Below are 18184 nucleotides of genomic sequence, written 5' to 3'. Positions count from 1 at the left end.
CCTATTCCTCCCTGGGCCTTCCTTTTACTCCCTATATATCTAAAAAACAATTTCTTATTGTCTTTTACTTGGGTTGCCATCCTCTGCTTCCTTTGGCTTTTACACACCTGTCATGCTCCTAACTCTACAGCTTCCTTGCAGATCTCCCCTCTGTCCCTCATACATACCACTTTCGCTTCTGAACAGCCCTAAACTCCACCTGGCAACAAACTCAAGAGACAAAACCCATCACTCCTCCTGACACATGAGTGGTATGGTAGAGTGCTTATTCCTTGTTAGGATCTCTTTTTCTCCATCTTGCCCAGTTTGCAGTGATGTGTTGTGGGGAGCTATTCTGCTGGTTAGGATGCTAGTCTGGGATGTGGGTAGACCTAGCTTCAAATCCTTGCTCTGGCCCAGGCTTCTTGTATGGCCTCGATCATGTCATTTAGCCTCTCAGTGCTCTGGATGTAAAATGGAGGTGGTGGTTGTACCCCCTGCCTCACAGGGGTGTGGTGAGAGTAAAGATGGTGGAGATCCTAGATCCAGTGGGCTGCTGAGTGTTTCATGTAAGAACACAGGGTAGGGGGTGACTGTTCAGCTCCTACACTTCTCAGCAGTAACACACTCCTGCCATAGATGTGCCTAAGCCAGTGTCTCTTGCCTTTCATAGTGGTGCCCAGCCTGCCTCTTGCCAACAGCAGCACGATAAGAAATGCATCTGGTCCAGTTCTCAGCACTGACACCCTGTACCTCAAACCCCATGCTAAACTAGAAAAACTTTTCAATTACTGCCATGGTAGCCTCGGCCCTTTGTGCTGGTTGACAGAAGAGAGAATTTGCTAACCCTCATGGCCTTTCAGTCCTGCCCTCATAGCAAACACCTCCTATGGTAAAGCGTTTATCATCAGTGCTAGTAGCTGTGCCTGTAGCTTAGGGATGGGCAAAATGCGGCCCACAGGCCATATGCAGCCCACCAGGCCTTTCTATCCGGCCTGTGGGGCCCCTAAAAAATTTAGAAAATAAATATTTATCTGCCCTTGACTGCCTGTCATGTGACCCTGGATGGCTTGCCAAAACTCAGTAAGCGGCCCTCTGCCTGAAATAATTGCCCACCCCGCTATATGCGGGGTAGCCTATATGCTTTTGTATCAGAGCAGATACCCTCCCTTCTTCTCAGCACCCAGCCACTCTGAAGTGACAGGTAGAGGGGGGCTTTTCTAGGGTAACTTCTATCTCTCAGCACTTGTGGCCACATGTTGGAAACCCCCCACCATCTCCCACACCATCGCCGATGGATCTTGGTAAAACAACCCCTCTGCACCTGGACACTATCTGTTCCCACCATGTACCTGTTGCCTGGGGAAGGGGAGGGATGAGATCTGCCAGGGCAATGCTTCTTTCCAGGAGAGGAGCAGGTGGGACAACTTTTGCAGTGGAGTGAAGGAAGAGGGAAGGAGTAGTAGTGGAGAGGGTCCCTTTGTGATGGTCCCTCAGGATCAGCGCTGAGGGGTGGGGGGGAAGGGCTTCTGCTCCAGGTTGGTGGCTAAGGTAACTCTCTAAGGGCTGATTTCCTTCTTGGTGAAGGCTGATTTCCAAACCTTCTGGCCCAGGGCAGGGTATTGATTCAGTCTTTTGTATTCTCTAGTGAACAAGAGTCAATTATGGTTTGAATCAGAGTCATGTGGTTTGTTAATGTGTAACGCTTGGGGAAGCTGAGGTCTATGATCCCCTGGGTGAGGCATATACATTCTGGACTGCCAGCAGCTCCAGGCTGTATCTTGCCTCCCCACCAAAGAAAATGTCTGTAAGGAGTGCCACATCTCCCCTCTGTCAGGCACTGAGCGCTTTCCTCTCCTCACTCAGGGCCTCTCTCTCTTGCCTCTTCTGCTCTTGAGTTTTCTCTGCCTTCTCTCATGCGTTTTTTCACTTTTTTACTCACCCCCTGCCCAGAACTACCGTGTTGCCTTGGCCAAGCAAGGATCCGAGGCACTGCTGTGTTGGTGTGAAGGGGGCAAGGCCATGAGGTGGCACCTGGGAAGGATGTGAGCCCTTTCCCAGCTCATGTCACAGGACAAGATGGACCTCCTGAACTTCAGTCTTGGTGGATTCCCTTTCACGATGGGGGACAGTGGCTGTCTCAAGGAGTCTCATGAGATTTGCTCTCTCTTCCACAGGAGAAGTTTGAAATTGTCAACCTGGATGTGAAGCCTGGGGAGGTCCTGAAGGTAAAAGGCAAGATCTCTGATGACACTGACAGGTGAGCACAAGATGGCTGTGTCAGATGAGTAGGGCTTGTGGTGGCAGGAGGGGGGCAGTGCCTTGATTTCCCTGTGTGGGGGGAGTGCCTACTTTTTGACTGGAGAATTAAGCCTTAGGTCTTCCTGATGCTTATCAGGACTCCCATTCCCATAGGATGTGAGGACCACCCTCACCTCTTTCTCAGGTGGGGAACAGAGCCACAGATAGGGCAATATAGCTGTTGTTGTATCACACACGGGGTCTTGGGCAGAACTGGGAATTAAACCCACATTTCCTGAGTCTCAGTCTGGTGCTGGATCTGCCCAGCTGGCTTTCCTCCCTTGAAAGTCTTGTTCAGACCAAAGCTGAAAGGGTGTGTCCCTATCCCTGGCCATGGAGGGCACAGCATGAGGGGTGGGTACAATGAGATCCACCCCTCTCCTCTTGAGGGGGGTGCTAGTCGAGCAGCCCCTGCAAACCGTCTTGGGTTTCTAATTTCCCTCTCCCACAGATTTGAATTTAACATTGGCAAAAGTTCCAGTGACTTGGCCCTGCATTTCAACCCCCGCTTCGATGAATCTGTCATTGTCTGCAACTCCAGATGCTCTAACCACTGGCAGGAGGAATACCGTGAGCACCACATACCATTCTCCAAGGGCTCGGAAGTCAAGGTGAGAGTGCAGACAGGACCTAGATGTAGGAGCAGTGACTGGGCAGGCAACTCCACTTCTCTATCCCACTTCTGCACAGCACAGCTGGCACCTTCAGGGGCAGTTTCTCTGTGTCAGCGTCCCCCAAAACCCTCCTCCTAAGCTCCTTTCCTGCTCAGAGTTCCAGTTCCCACAGGCCTTGCTCTTTCTCCACTGGATGCCTCTGTTTCTGTCCACACTGGGGGGCTCCCTCTGGAATCTGGCCTGTGATCTGCCCTGGGGTCCCTGGTGCCCTGTGCCATGGCTCTGCAGGTGATCACATCTCTGCAGGGAGAGGGGCAAGCCTTGCAGCATACACCTTGTTCCTTCCTCCCAGCTACCACCAGCCTTCTCTCCTGCCCCACAAACCTTATCTGTCTCTAACTTCCCTCTACTAATTCCTTTTCCTGCAGCAGGCACTCGCCTTTTAGAATGTGTGCATGTTAGCCATAATTATGTTACTTCTTGGTTTAGAAATGGGTTTTCATGTGTTGCCCTCAGTGCTTTGTCTGGGTCAAGGAGAAGGGTGAGGATTGAAGTGCCATGTTAGTTTACCAATGTTAGTTCTTTATTGCTCTATAAAGAGCTCACTGGTCCTCTCAGGCTGCGTGTATGGCTCTGGATGCAATTTCCTCATTGTTGCTATTCCCAGGACAGGTCCTGTGCGGTCTGTACCAATGGGAAAGCTGGTAGAGACAAGGTTCAGTGGGGTGCCCTGCTCCCCTCAAATAGGTCTAAGCAAAACAGTGTTTAGAAACAGAGGTGGCTACTGGATTGTGGTCTACACTTAGGCTCCTAACACTGGTACCCTCCAGAGCAGCTGACCCTATTTTAGCAACAGCAGGGATATTTTGCTCTTGGATTCCTAGTAAAGGCAAGAGCTTAGCTTCCATACACAATCTAGTCCCTTCATCCCCAACCCTGCAAGGGGACTTCAGCTCCCAGCACCTTGGTGAAGGCTACTAGGGTTGGGTCCATTGTGCCTTTGCCCTGGGGACTGGTCCATGATGTCTGCATCCAGTTGTTGGATGGTGGTGCTAATCACACTCCCACTTCCTGGCCTTTCCCCTGTTCCCTTTATCTTTTCACAGATTCTTATCCACTTCCTGGGAGACAAGTTCCAGGTGAAGCTGCCAGGTGGGCATGAGCTGGAGTTCCCCAACCGACACGATTATGAAAAGATTTCCTACCTGAGTGTGAAGGGTGGGTTCAGGGTCACCTCCTTCAAACAAGATTGATGGGTGCCACAGTCTTGCTTAATAAATGTCTCTTTTGAGAGACCATCACTTCCTAACCACTCTGTGGTCCTGTGAAGTTCTTAATTCTGACATCTAGGCACCTGAGGAGAGGCTGTGGGTTCATATACTTGGCTGGACTCCTGGGTTTTACAGTGAGCACCCCAAAGTGGGCCCTCTTAGTCTTGGGGCAGAAGCAGATGTTCTCTTCTGTGGGTAAAACATCTCCTCTAGGCACAGGGGGATGTAATTAGCAGAGCGGGATGGAGATTTCTCCAGCCCTGGCACCACAAGAGAGCACCTTGCTGGGGTGTACTGGTAGGGAGCAGAGTTCTTAGGCCTGAGAGTGCAGTGGAGGGAAATCAATCTCTCATAGTGCAAGGATACACTTCCACCTGGCAGAGGTGAACTGATGGCGCAGTGCAAGGGGAAGTGCCAGGTCTGAGGTTGGTGGGAGGGTGGCCAATATGTCTAGTACCAGCAGAAAGCCCTGGCCCTTTGTTTGGGAGGGGCACGAGTAGTGCAGGGAAAGCACAGTGATGGTACCACCAGGGAAGCCATTATTGACCGTGACCCTTCCCCACCAGCTGTTCATCATTTGTCTGGGTGAGAGATGGTTTGCCCTTCCTCCTGGTAGCACCAGGCACAGGTATTGGGCAGGGTTTGCAGCTGCATAGGTGTGTGCCAGCAAGAGATAAGGAAGCTCATCCTGCCTCTTATCACTGCCTCGCTTATCTGCCAGGAAATTCCAGCCAGGTTATCCATTACAGAGACCTTCCCCTGTCTTATCTCATTTACAGTAGAACAGAGAGGGGTAGGGGCCCTTGGGCACAGCTGGGGAGCAAAGCTTCTTTCACCTTGCCTCCTTCACACACAAGGTAGGCAGTGGGTGGCCTGATAGCAACAGTCATTTACCTAATGTCTTATACAACCACTCTAGTTAAAAAGTGACACATGCCAGAGAGAGAATAGCAGAAACTCACTGGGAGCTTTATGGGTTAGTTATGTTCTTAAAAATCCAGGATGGTGAAGCTGAAGGAATTGTGGAACGGGAAAAGTCTTTGAGACCAGCAGGGCATGATCTTTTCCCTATCCCCGAAAACATTAGACTGGGAAGAGTCCTGTCATGGGGAAGACAAGAAACTAGACTTCCACATGCTGGAAGGGGACTTCCTCACCAGCCTTGAAGTGGTTTTGGGAACAGCCAGTTTGTAGATGGTTGGACGAGATGGAGCTCTGAACGGCAGGCAATTCCTGTGGTTTGAGCACTGAGCAGGAATTACAGATGATGAAAAATGGCAAATGTCAGAGTAATTTAACCGGGAAGCACTGAAGGGATTGCTATTTAGAAAGACTCCAACAGGGGGAAAAGCATATGTTGCTCATTCCTTCCTGCCTCTGAGAGAGCTTGCCTGAGAAAATGAATGGCTGCTCAATGCAGAACAAACCCCCCATAAAATGTATCATCTGCCTGTGGGGCTTACTGCTGTGGGAGTGCACCAAATCAAATGCTAGGACTGAGTGCTTTAAAAGGCTGGTTATCCAGGTTGTAGCCATATTGGTCTAGAGGAAAAGGCAGCCGGGACTCGTAGTAGAGATGATGTCTTTTATTTTTTTACAAAAATCTTGTTGGTCTAATAAAAGATATCATCTCTACTACGAGTCCTGTTTGCCTTTAAAAGGATGGGTGGTTTTATGGTTGATGGTCACATCTGTAGCCACGCTGGTTATGAGAAGGGCAACCAGAGCAATATTTCAGGGTCAAGAAGGACCCTCATGCTAGGGAATGGGTGCAGCCAGTGAGGAAGGAGGGACCCTGATACCTCATTGCTTAAACCTGATTACCTGGGTTATTGCAGGGCCAGCTTTAGCATGGCCTGTCACCCTGCATGGATAATTTTTTTGGATGGGGTAAGCCACAGCTGAAGGCAGGATACTGGACTGGATGGTCCAGTGATCTGACAGCAAGGAGCAAATCCTGTCTTCCTGGGACTGGAAGTGCAGATAAAAACAAGGTAGAGAGATGGAAGGGGGGTTGGCTAGGACTTGAGGGGCACTGGCTGTGGGAGAAGCCCCCTCAAGGCAGAGCATGAAGGAATAGATGGGTGGGAAACTGCAGGGGGTGGGGAAGAACCACCCGGGGAGAAGTTAGTATAAAAAATGGCTTTAATAAGAATAATAAGTGCACAGGGTACAGCGTGGAGACAGAGGGGATAGTCCTGGGGGTCAGATCTTTGGCTTGGAGCTTATGTTACAATCCAAAAAGAGCAGGGAGAAGGGACCATCCTGAGAGAGACCCTGGGACTAGCGTGTGATGGAACAAGGAGCGGGCAACCTTTACAGCTGCCAGGGACTTCAGCTGGTGTTAGGGCCTGTCAGCATTTCTGAACAGCAGGCCCTATCTGTCTCTGCAGACCGAGCCCCGGCACAGAGGCCGGTCTCCTTGGGACAGCACCCCCACCCCCGGCAGGGCTGCGATGGAAAGGCTGAACAGCTGCATGGCATGTGGCTGAGGGGGCTGGATGAGATCAGCTGGCTGTGACCCCTGAGGACCTGTATGGGAAGGGGCAGTGGACTGTGGTCTGCCAGGACTCTCCTACACATGCATGCATGTTGCAGTCTGTCCATTATACTCTCGAGTGCTTCCTAATGGAAACAGGGCCCCGAGTGACTGGGCAGTGGAAGTGTGGGAATGGCTCTCTCCAGTCACTGCCTCCTGATCCCTGGGAAGAACAACGGCTGTGCTGTGCAGGACAGTGAAATTACCTCACCCCCCAATCATGTCTGCTCCATGCCTGGGCACAAAGGCTTCTCTGTGCGAGTGACTTAGCACGCGGGACTGTGTGGGGAGTGGCTCGTTCCAAAGAGGCCACATCGCAACAACGGAGATGCCCAGCTGGGGACACCAGGAGCAGGGGGACCAGCCACCCTGGGAAGAAGGGACACCAAAAAAGCATGGTGGGGAGGGAGAGGCAGGGGGAGAAGGGGAGGTGGGAGGGAGTCCCTGGGGCAGATGGAAGGACCAAGACAGCCCAGATTTCAACTGGCTAAACTGGTCACTGTAGCAAAGAGAAAATCTTCTTGTTCTAAGTGTGTGTATGTGGGGGGGGGGGAGGGAGGGCAGTGCAAGGGCATATTACATTTAAGAGGATGTCCCTCATGCTAGGGAATGGGTGGGGACAGTGTGGGGTCAGGGACCCTGGCATCTCATTGCTTAAACCTGATTACCTGGGTTGTAGTGTGGCCAGCTCTGGTGGTTTTATAGCAATTCTCACAATAGTTGGTATTTTCCTGTAGCATCCCAGCCACCAGATTCAGGGGGAACCCAAGAAGCTCAGCTGCTTTGAAACCAAAGATGATAGTTCCTAGCTGTCCTTGGCTGAGGGGAAAACCTTGAAAGGGGACCAACCCCTCAAGTGTCCAGAACCAGGAGATGAATGAAGATTACTCCCCATCGAGTGATTGTAAAACCTCCTCATTGTTAAGCTGATCTTATGATGCTTTGGGGAAGGGGTGCTGAGGCCTGATTTTGAAAGCTTAGGGTTAGTGATACTGGGGTTGTTCTGAAGGAGGCAAAGTCCTGAAGATTATGCTAGATGGGGCTGTCCTGGAGGACAGAATCGGGAGGAGGGAAAAGGCATGACCTGAGAAGGCAGCTCCTCCTGATTTCTGTGTGTGTCAGATGCAGTACATGATGCAGCTGCTCTGCAGGTCTCGTTCATGCCCCTGATCAGGGCCATGGCATGCTTTACCCTAGCTGTACTGAATTCTGCCCCAAAGCCACTGATGTCTGCATATCCCCCTCACTGAGCTCCCATGTCACTGCTCTGAGCATCTCCCTGAAGACAGTGCAACAGGAACAGGGATTGCCATGATGGGATGAGGGGTTAGGAGCTCCTCTCAAAATCTGCACAGTGCAGTAGCTGGGCCTGTGGCCAGATTTTAGCTTGCATCTAGGAGATGGGACATGTCTGCCCTTCCTTCTGAGCAGCAGATCAAGCAAGGATGGCAATAGGGTGGGAGATTTCTGCTGGGCACAAGAAGGATCCTACCCAGGGGTCCCACTGTCTAAGGCAATGGCATATGCAGGCGTTGAATCAGATGGGAGGACAATGGGTGAAGGAGAGGAACTGGAACTAGATTTCTGTCCTCTGAAATGGACTGGGGCAACCCCTAGGAGGAGGAGAAAACCCAGCACTGGATTCCTGCCCAGTTCTGCGAAGAGCAAGGACGGGACTGGAGAGCCCACATGGGAGGAGCTCTGGGTGTAGACCCATAAGAACTGGATTGCCTTCCCTCATGGGGTTGGGTCCGAAGTGACATCAGCAGGGCTGGAGAGGGCTAAAGCAATGTGAGTTCAACCCAGCACCCTGGAGACGGAGCTCTGTAGTTCTGCATGGCAGAACTGGGCTCAGTTCCCAGGCCCAGGATTTTGCTCTTTGGACTGGGAGAAGTGCAAAGGCAGACAGCCCCGGCCCTGGAGAAAGGCAGCCTCCTGATTCGCTTTGTATCAGTATGGTGACTCTGAGGTCTTTCCTGACTGCCATATTTCAGGGAATGTGCTGGCCCCAGGCCAAAAGCTGTGGCTGTACAGGGGAGCAGGCCCTGTCTCTCCTTCTGATCTGCTCTTGGTTTAATCCCCACTTCCCTCTGGAGTCACTTGGTCATTTTCTTGTTGGGGGCTTGGGCTTTCTTTGATTTTTCAGGACAATTCCTTTGCCGGCCCCTTTGGCTGGTGCCTGGCTTCTGACGATAATGGCGGTGTGAGGAAAAGGAGTGTGTGTGATTCCTGATCACCTCACAGCAGCCCTGGACACCACCAGCTCCCTGGGGAAGGCAGAGCCCACCTGCAGAGGCCTAACTGGCCAGTATGGCATCCTGGGAAGTGGCAGCACAGGAAGGAGGTGACATCTCTCCCAGCAGCAGAGAGTCACTGGCTTTGTGCCACCACCCTTTCTTTGCCAGAGCCATTGCAAGCATGTCGCAGGCTGTGGGAGGAGGGGGTGGGGCCGATGGGGCAGGAGGGTGAGGTGCCCCCTAGTTCCAGTCCAACACCCCCTGCTTAAATACCCCCCTGGGCTCATGCTCCTGCCCAGGCATCTGTCATTACGTTCCTGCCCATCTGTTCTCCCTGCCTCCATCCCTAGGAAACCTTTGCCCTAGGAGCTCTTAGGGTCACCAGATTCCTCCTGCCCCCTCTCCCCCACCCACCCATCCCAGCCCTGCACAACTCCAAAGAAACGTGACTCTATCATGAGTTCACCTGGCAGTCTGGTGTCAGCTCATGAGGGCTGCTGGCCCCGAAAGAGTTTGCATCTTTCCGAAAGAGGAAGGGCATTCCAAGACCCTGGGACGCTGTGACTATTCAGACCTTGACTTCATCATCTTCCTCCTCCTCATTGGTATACTCAAAGGAGTCACTGCAGCCCTCGCCGGTGACAGTATCCCCCTCCTGCATGCTCGAGAGCTCGACCTCCTCTTCCTCAACCTCCTCCTCTCCCTGGCTCCATGCTGCCTTGGGGGAGCACCTCTCCACTGCTGCCTTCACCTGCCAGTAGCTGCTGCTTGGGCTCTCCCACGATGCCTGAGTTCTCACCACCCGGGGATCCTCCTCCTCCTCCAGGCTGCGGTGGGTGCTTGTCCCCCCATAGTGGCAAGCCAACATTTGGGCTGCCTGGTTGAATTCTCCAGCCCCCATGCTGCAGTCATGCTGGTGCCCCTGCTGTGGGATCTCTCTCGATGGTCCTCCTGCACCCTCAGAGGGCTCTGACTCCCATCCAGGACTCTGGTTCTGTCCTCCTGCATAGGCAGGCCCTTCCTCAGCATGTTGGATGGCGTGGGCCTCTCCATTAGCGCACACGGAGAGTCCCAATGGTGAGCTTGCCTCTGAGAGGCTGCCCTCCTGCCTGGAGGGGCCCCAGAGGCTTGGTGATGTGTTGCCATCTATATGGTCAGTGTGGGGCACCCCCAATCCCTGAGGAAGCGCATCTTCAGTCCCTTCACCATGCAGGTGGAGGGGTGATGCAGCCCAGCCTCTGGCCAGGCCACAGTCTTCCTCTGTTTCCTGCCTCTTGCTGTCAGCTTCTGAGAAGCTGATGACATGGAAGAGCTCGCTCATGAGGGAAGGCCCGAGGTCCAGCCGGAAGGACAGCAGGGAGTCTGAGCGTGTGAGCTCCGGTTCCACGGGGAAAGAGTTGTCTTGGGTCTTCTCCGAGCGAGGGACGCGAGGGATGGTGCAGAACCCGGACTCCAGCCCTGGAAGGACAACAAAACCTTAGTGGGACGGATGCCTGTGGCACTGTGCGAGAGCCAGCTGGGTCCAAAGGAGAGGGAGACGGTTAGTGTACGAGGGGGCTGAGATGAACCAAGGACTTCATATATGAACTGGAGGAGACAGTGATGTGCAAGTCCATGGGGCTATACTGGGACGAGGGTCACCCCTGTGGAGCAGCCTGTTTGGAAAACTAGGACCAATTTCACCATTTGTTGGCCAGTCTGTACCGGGGAAGAATGACCCCTACTAACAAAAATGAGGAATGTATGACATGACACATTGACTGGGGAAAGCAGGCTCATGCCACAGCATTTAAGGACTGGTCTGCACTTGGCTCCCACAGCCCAGCAGAGATGGGGGCTCAGAGCTGGGACAGGTCTCAGCAGAGAGCTGGGATGTTTATGGGCCAACCAGCCTGGGGTCCCAGTGTCACTGTGGCACAACCGTTGTCCGGCAGGTGGCAGCATTGCTCCACAGCCACCTTGGCCTGTGCCACAGTAGAGGAGCAGCCACGTCCTGGAAGCTGCAGCTGTGCAGCAACAGGCTGCGGCAGACTCAGCTCAGGCTCCAGAACCGGCCCTGACTCCTCCCGTCCCACCCAGACCTGTCGCTCTTCCATTGTTCCCACTGCCTGGCGCGTTATGCCATTGTTCCTCCTGCCCCGCACGTTACCACGCCTGGAAATGCTGAGCTGGGGGATGCAGTTCCAAGAAAGCAACCTTTGTGCTAAAAGCAGCAGGCCCCACGTCACCACCCAGGCTTCTTGCTCAGACAATAGCCAGGGCTCGGGGACATTGGCAGGGCAGCATGGAGGGGGCTGGGACTAGAATAGTCAGAGTTGGGTCAGGTTGGCAGCAAGAGGCATTGGCAGAGCTGCGGTAGGGTGTGGACGGTCAGGCTGTTCTGGGAGAAGTTTGCTGGTTGCCTAATGGACAGCCTGGAGTAAAACCCACTAAATGCCCCCTTGGCTTTTATTGCCTGAGGCAAGAGCAGGCCCAGCAGCAGGACACTGTCCTTGCCAGGGGGCTCTGCCATCCCAATGAAAGGACCTGTGCTGGAGGGGAAGGCAGTCTCCTATCCCTGTTCTCTCCCTGAGCCAGCCAAGGGGGCAGCGAGGCCCCCCAGCCTAGACCCAGTTGGAAACCCCTCTCTCCCCATCATTCCCCATCACTGGAGGAGAACTCTCTTGGGTGACTGCTACTTGGCACTGGGTCAGAGCTGCTGGGTGAAGGGGGAAGCCTTCCATATCCACTCTCGTGGCTTGAGCCTAGCAGGGCCCAATTCCCTGTTTAACCAAAGTCAGGGCAGGTAAAGCTGGGTGCTGGGTGAGAGGCTATTGCAGAAGAAGTTCATCTTGTGATTCACTGGGGCTTCCCTGGCTCACATGCAGCTCCTAAGCAGTCCTTCCCATCCAGAGAGCTGAAAGGTGGGCGCTCTTATTTCCAAGACACAGAGAGGGAAACTGAGGCAGAATATAAGAAAACTGTTTGCCTGATAATCCCTGACACATCTGCAAACAGAGGTTTCTAAGGCCCTGCTTTGCTCCTAGGACTACTCACCATAGGCACGGTGTGTCTCTGAGAGGCTGTTGGGGGAGCTCGTGAAGGCATACTTCCCTATGAGGCCATCGCCGTCCCCATATGTCCCCTCGTTGAGCTGCGGCAGTGACACAGCATTCTTGATGATAGGTGAGATGTCCGGGGGGGCAGGGGAGGCCTCAGTCTTGCCCCCACTGCCCCGGTTCCTCAGTGGTGTCCTCCGCACATGTCGCAGTGTCCGGGCAAAGAAGCTGTTGCCTTTGGGTGTGTCAGTGCCGCCATGGTTGCTGAGGAAGGAGGTGTCCCCAAAGACATCCCCACCACGTCCCACATGCATGGTATGCCGGAAATCCCCCAGGGGCGGGCTGATCATGTCTGAAGTCAGCTCTGACTTCAGCCGGCGCTTGCCATGGGAGCCTGACACCCAGCTAATCACCGGTAACTTCCCGAGGCTCATATCGCACCCCGTTGTTACCCAACACCTCCTCCCAGGAAACCAGCCTTCAGTGGGGAGGGGACAGATCCCAGAGGGGTTGCAGTGGGCTGTCAGACTCCCATGACTCCCATCACTTGAGTCCTGTGGGCCAGGTTGGGGTGATTCTCACAATGCAGCCTCTCAAGCCCTTTGGCAATGAGGACACGCTTGCCTCAGATCAGCTGTTGAGGAGTGTGTGCTTGTCTTTCCTCCCGTGCCTCAGTCCTTCAGGGTTCCTGCTGCACACTACTCTCATTAAACTGCCAAGGAGCCTTGGCTTAACCAACTTGTTCTTGGCAGCTTTTTCTACTGCGTAAAAGCCTCTGGATCCTCATCTCTACCTCTGGTCTCTTCAGGAAGGGCCCTAAGAAGTGCTGGGAGGGCAGTCTTGCTTTTCCCCAACCAGGCTGGTAGGATAGAAAAGCTGGGGTGATTGTATCTTGGAGGAATCTGATGTCACTGGTTACTGCGGTCACAGCTCCATCTGGCTAGAAGTGAGCAAAGCTGAAGAATTAATGTTAATCCATTGTCCTCTGTCTTCTCCGTTCCTTCCACCTCCTCCTCCTCCCTCGAGTGTAGGAGCTGGTTCACAAGATGGGGCAGCAAGTCCAAGGTGTCAAAAGAGGAGCTTTCAGAGTGACCTTCTTGATTCCAAGGCAAGATGGCCTACAAAAGACACACAAGGGTAGGTGAAGCCCTGAGATAGGATTTTCTGACTGGGCTGCTGTCAAGAAAGCAGTCCTTCATGATGCTCAGCTGGGCTGGGATTTCTGTCTAGGATGGCCAATGTCAATGCATAGGCCAGGGGAAGTGGAAGTGACACCCTGAACCAGTGCCCAGCCCCACTCCTACCCTGTGCCTGACCCTACCTCCTACAGAACTCACTTGGTGCTCCTAGGGACCTGCATCCGCCAGCACCTCACACCTGAACCTGAAACCTGTCCCTAAGGCTCATAGACACTCAGGCTGACTCCTGCCCTGTGTTTCATAGTGACAGCTTTTTCTAATAAAATGTTTTTAATATAAAAAAAAAAAAAAAAAAAAAGGCTCCTGGCTGTGCAAAGACGTAGCCATGTGCTGACCACTCCAGTGAGACTCCTCACCCGCACAAATGCCTCCACCTTTGCAGGAGCCCCATACTCAAATCCATCCCTCTCCTGTCCCTTACCCCTCCTCTGAGCCTCTGCTTGAATCTAGCCCTGAATCTTTTGCCTGAGGAAACCTTCATCCAGCCCCTGGTACCCTTCTCTTACAAACAAGAAAGGAGATGCCACGGAGGAAAGGGTCCTTCTCAGAAACATGGATTGGTGGAAGAGGAAGTACATCATTATTGTCATTCACATCAGTATTCTCTGACTCTATATGAAAACAGAACCAATAATCTATATTTATTTCTATGGTGACTTCTCCTTGTGAACCAGCAAGTGCTTTGCAAATGCCCATATCCCAAACATGAGTGCTCTGGTGGGAGAAGGACATAGTGTTGCCCTCATTTTGTAGACAGACAAACTGAGGCACAGACTCGGGAAGTGACTGTAAAAGGGAAAGGTCCTAAAAGCAACCACTTGCAAAGCTAAGCCTGGAACCTAGGCCTCTGACAGGGTATGAATGTGTACAGACCTATTACAGTGATAGGCATATAACAGGTAAGTGAAGGTCAGCCCAGTAGTCTCTAGGCTGGGCCGCGTGCCTGTCATACCAGGGCCAGCGCCCTGCTTTGCAGAGCTGGAAGAAGTAGGCTAGACAATCAGATCAGGTTTGCAGTGAGGGGTTGCACTTAGGAAGAGGTTGCTCCACTGCTGAGCACTTCTTGCCTCCAGCATCTCTGCCCCAGCTTCTGTTGGGCATTCAGAATTGTCACTATGCCAACGGCTGATGGCATCTGAAAGGATTCTTCTCACCAGGGAGACTCATCCCAAAGTCTTATGTTAGACAAGGCAGGAAGGAGGCAAGCTGGTCTCTCCAGCAGGAGGAGCTGGAGGCAGAGCATGCAGCCTCTTCTGTGGACTGAACTGGAGAGGCAGCTGGACCAGGCTCAAGAGGCTTGCTGGAGATTGGAATACCTACAGCCATAGCAACAGGTTCTGACCTTAGAGCTGAAGCGTCACAGAGTCATAGAGAATAGGGTAGGAAGGGTCCTTAAGAAGTCATCTCCTCCATCCCTACCCCAAGGCAAGAGCAGCTGAACCCAATTCATGCCTGACCAGTCCCTGGAAGATGTCTATCTAACCTGCTCTTGAAGACCTCCAGTGATGGAGCAGGGGGAATCCCCACTTCTGCATGTGCAGGGGCTGGGGCCAGTGAAGCAGGCATGGAGAGGATGAAGGTGCAGAGAGCAGTAGTGGGGAGCTGGGGAAGTAGCACAAGGAGGAACACCATAATTGAGCCATGGTAGCAGCATTCCTGAGGGGCCTTGGCTCTGTGGTCCTGTATCTTGGCTGTGGCCTTGCTGCCATTCCCTGACAGCCTTCCCCTCTGTGCTTCCTGCCCCACCACACATCCCTGTGCTACCCCTGCCTGTGGGTCACCTTGAGGGAAAGCAGGTGCCAGGGAGAGCCAAGCTCCAGGAGCACTGGCTGTGAGCCACCATCTCTGCTGGCGCCACGTGTCCCTGCCTAACCTAGCCAGCCATGTTTGCTCACTTCGGGCCCCTCTTATCTGCCAGGAGTTAGAGTCTGGCGAATGGAAAACAAAACTCCCATTGAAATCCATTGCACCTATTGGCTATTTCCTCTGGGGCGGGGGAGCATGAACGGCTGGGGAAGCCTGTTTTGCTTTGGCCTCCATTGCCCTGGCTGCCAGTGCCCTGTGCTGCCCCAGGAGCTGGAAGGAACGTTAGCCCGAGACTTGCCAGGCATGTGGGGTATTGGGGTTGGGGCTCCTTCAGTCCTGTCTCTAACAGGGATCCACAGGATCCTTTCCCCCAGGGGAAGACTAAGGGTGAGAAACTGCTGCCGTGTGGCATATACTGTGTGGGTTCACCACTGTCCTTCCAGCCATGTCTGACACATGTCAGAATGACCCCTCTCATGTCTGTCCTTGCTGGGCCAGGGCCAGAGCCAGGTAGGGAGACGAGGGCATTATGCCAAAGCCCTGCACTCCTTTTGCAGCCTTGCTGAGCTCCCACAGGCACAGGAAGAAATGAGCCCCACATATAGTGTGGGCAGTCAGACCCCTGAGATGGCATTCCTGTCCCTATCACTGTAAGACATGTATGTGGCTGGGGGCCCATCTCATGCCTGAACATGGCCCACCCCCTAGTTTCATCCCACACAAAGGATCCTCCCTTTCTTCATACCAGGCTGAGCCCAGATGGCTTGGCGTGCAATACTGCTAGGGAGATAGCTCAGGAAGAAGAGGGAAAGTGGGTAGAATGACTGTCTCAGCTGGGGTTGGGTTAGGAGCCCATTTCTTGGCTGACATGATCATTGGAGAGCAGGGCCTTTTCTCCTCTTCATCCCTTCCCTCCCTCCCTACCACAAAGAAGACTAGCCCGAAGTTGGAGCTTGGACCTCCCCAGCACAACCACCCCTGGAAGCTTCTAGCCAAGCAGGCACTGCCCTTCCCAGTGGCTGAGGAGCCTAGTGCCAAACCAGCCTCATGCCAAGCCCAAGTAGGGTTGCAGGTTTCCAGCAGGCCCTGATCCCTCTCTCTGATCTCCCACTTTGCCCTTTCCCTTCATTCCGCTCTCAGCGCCTGCTGATGCGTCTCCGACCAAACTGTGCCCAAAGTCAACACAGGCACTCACAGCTCTCCCCTCCCCTCCCCTCTCTCCCTTCTCAGCTACAGATCGAGTTCAGCTATTTCTTCCAAGTGGAGCTCGTGATTCGCTGGGCAAAGGGTCAACTATAGCTTGAAGAGAACAAGACCATCTATCTCTCCCACTCTACCACTGCAATGCCTGAGCACATTTCTTCTTTCCCAACTCTCCTCCTCAAATCCTTCCTCTTTTTCTCCTTTTCTTCCTAAAGGGACCTTACAAAATCAACTGTTCATTCAATTCAGAGCAGCTCCCTTTCCCATCTCTAGCCTTCCCACTCCCTGAGTTGAACTGGCTTCCAACTGGCTTCTCTCACCAGGAACAGATCGTTATTCTCTCCTGGAAGAGCAGAAACCAGCAAGGGGAAAAACAGTCCAGATGTCTCATTGGCCAGGGTTGCCAAAATCAGCCTCCCTCACTATGCTCCTGCCCCAGCAGGATAAACTCCACAGAGGGAGAGAAGAGAGGTGTTCAGGGTGGTCTGAGGAGTGATGAGGTGGGAAAAAGCAACAGGAAATTTGGGTTGGTGCCTAGGAGAACTTTCCTAGCCATGAGGTCTGCCAGACGTGGAGCTGTTTTCCAGAGGAAGTGTTAGAAGCCCCATTGCTCACAGTCATTTAGAAACCGGCTGGATGAAGCCTGGGAAGACTACATAAATGAGGGGAGAGTCTGGGGGAATGGGCTAGATGGGACCAGCTGGGCCTCTTCCATCTCCCGGAGGCTACTCTGTCATCAGGAGAAATGCTGGGACTGTGCGCTGAGCCATGGCTCCAGGATACAGCGAGTCAGGATCTGCCTGCTGCTCTATATATATCACATAGGGAGTTTTCCAACCACACACACTTTAAGGTTGAGTTTGGAATTCCAAACACAGCACCTTTTGGGCATCTCTTCCCTGCCCCTCACCCAGTGCGACTGCCTTTCTTGTTAGAAAAAGCAAAGGCTCTCAGACTCTGCGGGAAAAGACGGCTGTCCACACTGAGGAAAAGACGGTGGGGGAACCCCACTCCACCCCAGCTCTGCCGCTCACATACCCCTTCTTCCCTATCTCCTTCTGCATCCTGCTCTCCTTTCCTTCCCTTGAGTCTTTCCATGCTTTCTCTTCTTCCATGTGCCCCTTCCTCTCCCCCTTCCACATTTACTTGGCTTCTCCTTCTTCTGCCATTTCCTCCATTCACTTTTTTTCCTTTTCTTTCTCTCCTCTTTTCCAAAATTCTTTCAGCTGCTCACCCCGCTCTTTACTCTCCATCCCCCTCACTTCTCTCTACTCTGCTTAACTTTCACACACACATACCCACATACACAGATAGACATACAACGTCTAAACTTTAGGCTTTTACCTTCTCATATAGATTTTCACCCAAAGAATTCCCAGAAGCTTCCAAAATTTCTCTGTGCTCTCAGTGAAATGCTGTCAGCATTGCCTCTCCAAGGGGAGGTGACCCCCTTTTCCCACGGTTCCCTTCTCCCTGGCTGTCTACCCCTTTCCCGTGCTGTTCTTTGGCTTCTGTGCATAGCAGGGGTGCCAGTGAAGGGAGGGAGAAGGGAGCAGGGAGGGGATGTGGGTGGGGTCTCCGCAGTTGCTGACCAATCAAGTCTGGGAAAGGAGGCCAGAGAAAAAGAGATTTATTCCAACTGTCCAGGAAAGAAAACTTCAGGAACTCCATCTCCACCCCCAACCCCAGCGCTGCCCTTTCTTCTCAAGTCAGCAGCCAGTTGCTGTCCTGTAGACAGCTGCCTTGAAGGAAGCCCTTCTAGATGTGTGCCTATATGTCAAGAACTGGACATTGGGAGGGCCCACGGCCCCCAGCCCATGGGGCACCATGCTGGCTGTGGCGAAAAAGAATAGGTGCTGCCCCTTCTGGGTAATACATCTCATCGCAAACAGGTTGTATGAGGACACTCCAGGGTCTGGAAGATCTGAGATGCCTCCACCATGCACTGTCATACTTGTTGCCTATGGTGTTAACAAGGAATGGAGAGAGGGTGAGGA

The 18184-nt window shown here is 53.1% G+C and overlaps 2 protein-coding genes across 2 annotated transcripts; one reads left to right on the top strand and one right to left on the bottom strand.

The window, feature by feature from the left end:
* Window positions 1–1683: 1683 nt before the first annotated feature.
* Window positions 1684–4206, top strand: LGALS2 (galectin 2). Its single transcript, XM_019544887.1, has 4 exons — window positions 1684–1786; window positions 2157–2239; window positions 2732–2891; window positions 4001–4206. Exons 1-4 carry the CDS (start codon window positions 1781–1783, stop codon window positions 4145–4147), a joined length of 396 nt encoding a protein of 131 aa, XP_019400432.1. The 5' UTR covers window positions 1684–1780; the 3' UTR covers window positions 4148–4206.
* A 907-nt stretch (window positions 4207–5113) lies between these two features.
* CDC42EP1 (CDC42 effector protein 1) lies at window positions 5114–17724 on the bottom strand. Its single transcript, XM_019544882.1, has 3 exons — window positions 17532–17724; window positions 11978–13097; window positions 5114–10399 (listed from the first exon to the last, which is right to left on the bottom strand). Exons 2-3 carry the CDS (start codon window positions 12411–12413, stop codon window positions 9510–9512), a joined length of 1326 nt encoding a protein of 441 aa, XP_019400427.1. The 5' UTR covers window positions 12414–13097; window positions 17532–17724; the 3' UTR covers window positions 5114–9509.
* Window positions 17725–18184: the final 460 nt, after the last annotated feature.

Source organism: Crocodylus porosus, unplaced genomic scaffold, assembly GCF_001723895.1.
Source record: "Crocodylus porosus isolate Cpor-Errol unplaced genomic scaffold, CroPor_comp1, whole genome shotgun sequence".
Classification (NCBI taxonomy): Eukaryota; Metazoa; Chordata; order Crocodylia; family Crocodylidae; genus Crocodylus; species Crocodylus porosus.
Note: the sequence above shows the minus strand (reverse complement) of the source record. Positions and strands in the feature narration are given on the sequence as shown.

Excerpts from the sequence above, each read along its gene's own strand:
- LGALS2 (XM_019544887.1), top strand. Across the intron at positions 2,240-2,731 it reads ATCTCTGATGACACTGACAG|ATTTGAATTTAACATTGGCA; the intron begins GTGAGCACAAGA and ends CCTCTCCCACAG. Across the intron at positions 2,892-4,000 it reads CCAAGGGCTCGGAAGTCAAG|ATTCTTATCCACTTCCTGGG; the intron begins GTGAGAGTGCAG and ends ATCTTTTCACAG.
- CDC42EP1 (XM_019544882.1), bottom strand. The coding sequence starts at position 12,413 with ATGAGCCTCGGGAAGTTACCGGTGATTAGCTGGGTGTCAGGCTCCCAT. Across the intron at positions 10,400-11,977 it reads AGAGACACACCGTGCCTATG|GGCTGGAGTCCGGGTTCTGC; the intron begins GTGAGTAGTCCT and ends TTGTCCTTCCAG.